The 4700-nt window shown below is 47.2% G+C and overlaps 1 protein-coding gene across 1 annotated transcript in view; it reads right to left on the bottom strand.

Moving 5' to 3' along the window:
- Positions 1-483: 483 nt before the first annotated feature.
- Positions 484-4700, bottom strand: part of LOC108249716 (calcium-activated potassium channel subunit beta-4) — a gene marked incomplete at its 5' end in the record, with an annotated part of 11797 nt that continues 7580 nt past the window's right edge. Inside the window, 1 exon segment of the mRNA XM_037981091.1 lies at positions 484-3369. Coding sequence (XP_037837019.1) covers positions 3045-3369 — 325 coding nt within the window.

Below are 4700 nucleotides of genomic sequence, written 5' to 3' on the forward strand. Positions count from 1 at the left end.
GAACGCAGCGTGGCCCTGAACGCAGCGTGGCCCTGAACGCAGCGTGGCCCTGAACGCAGCGTGGCCCTGAACGCAGCGTGGCCTTGAACACAGCGTGGCCATGAATGCAGCGTGGACGGTGGTCTGACCTGCTGGGGTCCTCAGACATGTCCTTCAGGCGGAGCTGGACAGATTCTCTGGTTCCCCTCCTGGACCAAGTGTTGGACATGAATTATCAGAGCTAAAGCACAGAAATAAAAACCAGCTTAGTTTAATAAAATGCAGCAGAATCATCCAGAAACTTCATCTTTTTAAAACCTAAATATGTTGTTCTGTGCTGAAGAAATCAAACATTTAAATTAGTCTTTACTGTCTTAAGACAAGTCTTTAAAAATAATTTATTTTCTGGACAAACTTTCTTTTAAACACCAACATTACTAAAACACAGTGACTGCATGTGTCATTCAGACACAAGAAGAAGAAGAAGAAGAAGAAGCTGCCATGTTTCCAGTAAAATGAGTTTTTATTTAAAGATCTCCATCAGGCACAAAGTTGTCATGTTTGTGGTGAAAACACGAGCAAAGCGGCTACCTGGGTCACATGGTACAGTGCTGAGGTTCAGAGACAACAACGGAAACAAACAGTCTGAAGACTTTAAAGCAGAGAAATAATCGGATGGTTCTGACCCGGTTTCACCTCCAGAAAGAATCAAATTAGTCCTAAAATCCAGTTTTAGTTGCTACAGCAGCTCACGGCTCGTTAGGTTTTATAAAAACAGACAAACGTTCAGAAAACAAACTACGTCTCAGCTGGACTCGGGTTCACACGAAGGGAGTTAAATGATGACAGTTAGGGTCAAAAGTCAAACGTTAAGGTGAGGAATTAAAGTTTATTTCTGCTAAAATCATGAAAACGATCCAGAAGCAGGAAGACGGCGAGAAGAAAGCAGCTACTGAGGAAGAAGAGTGACGAAGAGGCACTGACTGTGTGAAGCTACATCTGATGTTTCTGAGAACGGGTCTCTGCTACAGAACCTGGATCTGTGGACCAGGTCCTGGATCTGTGGACCAGGTCATGAATCTGTGGACCAGGTCCCGGATCTGTGGACCAGGTCCTGGATCTGTGGACCAGGTCATGAATCTGTGGACCAGGTCCCGGATCTGTGGACCAGATCCAGGACCTGTGGACCAGGTCCCGGATCTGTAGACCAGGTCCTGGATCTAATCTTCCTCTGTCAGCCTCAGGGAAGAGGCAAGGAGACGCTGCTCCTCCTCATCAGAAGGAGTCAGCTGAGGAGGTCCATCTGAACACGTCCCACCGGGAGGAGACTCCCGGGACGGACCCAGAACCCTCTGGGAACACCTCAGGATCCTCCAGGAGGAACCTGGGTCTCTGTCCTGTGACCCGAGGACAGAGGAGGACGTTCTAATGAATTTAAATCCCCTCAGAGGAAGTTTGCAGGTCTTAGCGAGGCCTTCAGGAACCTGCAGGACCCGAGCAGACCCGGGTCTGACCAGGTGAGGACTTCCTGGAAGAACTGAGTCCAAAAAGCAAAACCTCCGACCTGAAACAACCCAGACAGCAGAAGGTTCTCTGAGAGGTTTGGAACAAAAACTGTCAGCAAATAAAACTTTAAAGATCGGTGGAACCGTGTCTCCCAGAAACCTGATGTCCATCGTCCCTCAGACCGTCCATCATCCTGAAGACTTTATTTACTAAAAGTCCTCTCAGCTCCAACTATTCAACAACTTCTAACCTTTAAAACATAAATTATTTTTAATATTTAAACTTGTTTCCTGTAAACATTTAGGTCTGTTAGTAAAATATCTCCTGAAGGACTGAAGATGGCTGCTACAGCTGATTCATGACGACGGCAGACACTGAGGTAAAGTTTACGTGGTAGTAGCTGAGAGTCATTGGCTGTGGCGGCCATCTTAAATACAAACCGGCGGGCGATATGCATTCATCGAGGAACAACGATAAAAGCCTTGTTTTACTGCAAACATCGGAACAAAAACACTTCCTGCTGTTTGTTTTTTATCTCAGCGGCGGTTCTGCTGAAGACGGTCCGGTTCTGTTCCTGCAGCCTGAAACGGGTCTGGAGTCGGAGCTGGTTCTGCTCCACGTCAGACGTCTCATCAAATAAACATTAATCTGTTTTTAACATCCCTAAAACTTCATTAGAGCTGAACTTAATGAATAATTAACTGTAAGAATATTTCATCTAAAATCTTCTAAAAAGAAACTTTTTTATTATTTAAAGCAGATCAAATGTTTCCATTTTGAGGGACTTCTGCTTGAATCTTTCACTACATTTGGATTTATTGTTTGTTAAATGATTTCATTATAATAGTTTGATTTTAGCTGATTAAAAATGAATCAGATGTTTTTGTTCATTTTAGACTGACAGAGCTTCTTCTGAAACATTAAATATAAACGTTTATATCTTTGATTTTAAAGCAAAAAGCTGAAATTTAAAAATGAACAGGCTCCTCCCCCGAGCCTAAAGCTCCTCCCCCATTCATAAAGCTCCTCCCATTAGAACCCGACAGCAGGCAGGAGGCCCTGAAGGCTGAAACTCCTCTGGGAGGAGCCACGATGTCATCTGTGGCGCCGTTCATTTGGATCAATTAGTCAAAGTTTTGGACGCCGTCTTCAGTCGGGACGGACGTTTGATTCGCTTCACTCAGCAGAAACTGCTTCAGTCAGATTTAGATGATTTTGATAAAATTCTGTTTGTTTTGGTCTGAAAACATCCGGCTGGTCTGAAAAGACAGATTTTGTTTTTTTGTTTTTTGTTGATCAAGTTCTGCGTCCGTCAGCAAACAGCAGAAACTAACAAACTGTTTGTTGGCAGAAAATACTTCGATTGGAGATTCTTGGATAGAAAAAGTTCTGTTTTCTGTCAGAGGGTCAAAGGTCAGCCTCCAGAACCTGGACTCAAACCAGAGCTCGTCTCATGGAGCTGAGGTGAAACCAGGAAGGAGACATCCTCATCTTCATCCTCATCCTCATTCTCATCTTCGTCCAGCTGGAGATCAGAGTTCCTCCTCCATGTTTCGGTCTTAATGTTCCCGATCGCGGCGGCGCACCGGAACCGCGAACAGCGGCAGGGCCCTCGATGGCGACGCCGGCTTGGGGTCAGAGTTCGTGGTCAGGGGGTTGTCAGGCTTGTTGCCGTGGCGATCGGGGGACGTGACGGACAGGTCCTGGCACACCTCGTAGGAACATTTCCTCTTCTGAAGGGCTTCGGCTCGGGCGGCCAGGGAGCGAGCGCACACCGTCAGGAGCACAATGAGCGTGCCCAGAAGGAGAGACACCATTGGCCAGAGGACGCAGTGCAGCAGGACGCTGGCGTCATGGGAACTGCGCCACAACACGTCGTCCGGCCTTCAAAACAAGAGCACAAGAAGAGACTTCAGGTCAGACAGGAAGTCCTTCACGCTCAACATTTCACATTAAAAGACAGAAACAGGCTTTTAATCTGACAGTCACAGACATGGAAACACAGACTCACTCAATGCAAAGGGCGACGCGCGCCTCAACCTGTGCTGCCAACCAAACTCCTCCTTTAAATCAGATTTTCTGCTGCATTTAGAGGACATTTAGAGGACAAACTGTCCAGATTAGCTCCATTTTAGCTTCAACACCCAGTTTCAGCTTCATTCAGCACCCAGTGTTCACACGGCCTTCTGGGAAAATGTTTTTTTCTAACCCAACGTCATTTTTTGAGCGCCGCTGAGGTCGACTTCCTTCCGTCAGAAATCACTTCAAAGAAATGAAACGCTCCCCAGAGGTCCAATCAGCGCCGCTCTTACAGGAACGAAGTAACGAGCTCCTTTATTGTGAAATGATATGATGGAGACAGATTACAGGTCATTAAATCAGCGTGTTTCTGGTTGCCACGGTAACGAGCAGCTCCCGCAGGAGAAAGGTCAGAGATGCTGAAGGTCCCTGAACACCCCACTCCTCCTGCTGATTTTACACCTTCTGTTCTGCGTTCAGAATCAGGGTTTTAATGAAGACCAAGGCTGAGGGACCAATTATGTCTTTAATTTTGTTAATAAGTAGTTTAACATTAAAGACGTTTTGACTCAATAAAACCAAATATCTTCACTCAACACATCTTTCTGACTCCGATGCTGAGAGGTGTTACAGTTCCCCCCCGTAGAACGAGCTCCCGCTGCTCCACCGTGCTGCCGTGGCGCCATGCCACTGCTCCACCGCGCTGCAGGGCCTCGTTTCCTCGGGTGATAGAAATAAACGGTGGCGGGCGACGTGCATTCCTCCTGTTTTTAAGTCATGAGCAGACGAACAGAGACTGAGCTGCAGCGAGTTTCTCTTTCAACACTTCATAAATCTGTCTCTGTCTCTCTGTCTCTGTCTCTGTCTCTCTGTCTCTGTCTCTGTCTCTGTCTCTCTGTCTCTGTCTCTCTGTCTCTGTCTCTGAGTGGAGCTTTAAGGTCCCGAGGCAGGAGGAACATTAAACGGAGGTCTGGGGTCCTCCTGCCAGCCAGACGTCAGCACCTTCCTGAGGTGAGACCGATCGGTCCAATTTATCTGTCTGACACCTGAGAGGACACCTGAGATGACACCTGAGAGGACACCTGGGAGAACACCTGAGAGGACACCTGGGAGAACACCTGAGAGGACACCTGAGAGGACACCTGAGAGGACATCTGAGATGACACCTGGGAGGACACCTGAGAGGACACCTGAGA

This window comes from Kryptolebias marmoratus, linkage group LG18, assembly GCF_001649575.2.
Source record: "Kryptolebias marmoratus isolate JLee-2015 linkage group LG18, ASM164957v2, whole genome shotgun sequence".
Classification (NCBI taxonomy): domain Eukaryota; kingdom Metazoa; phylum Chordata; class Actinopteri; order Cyprinodontiformes; family Rivulidae; genus Kryptolebias; species Kryptolebias marmoratus.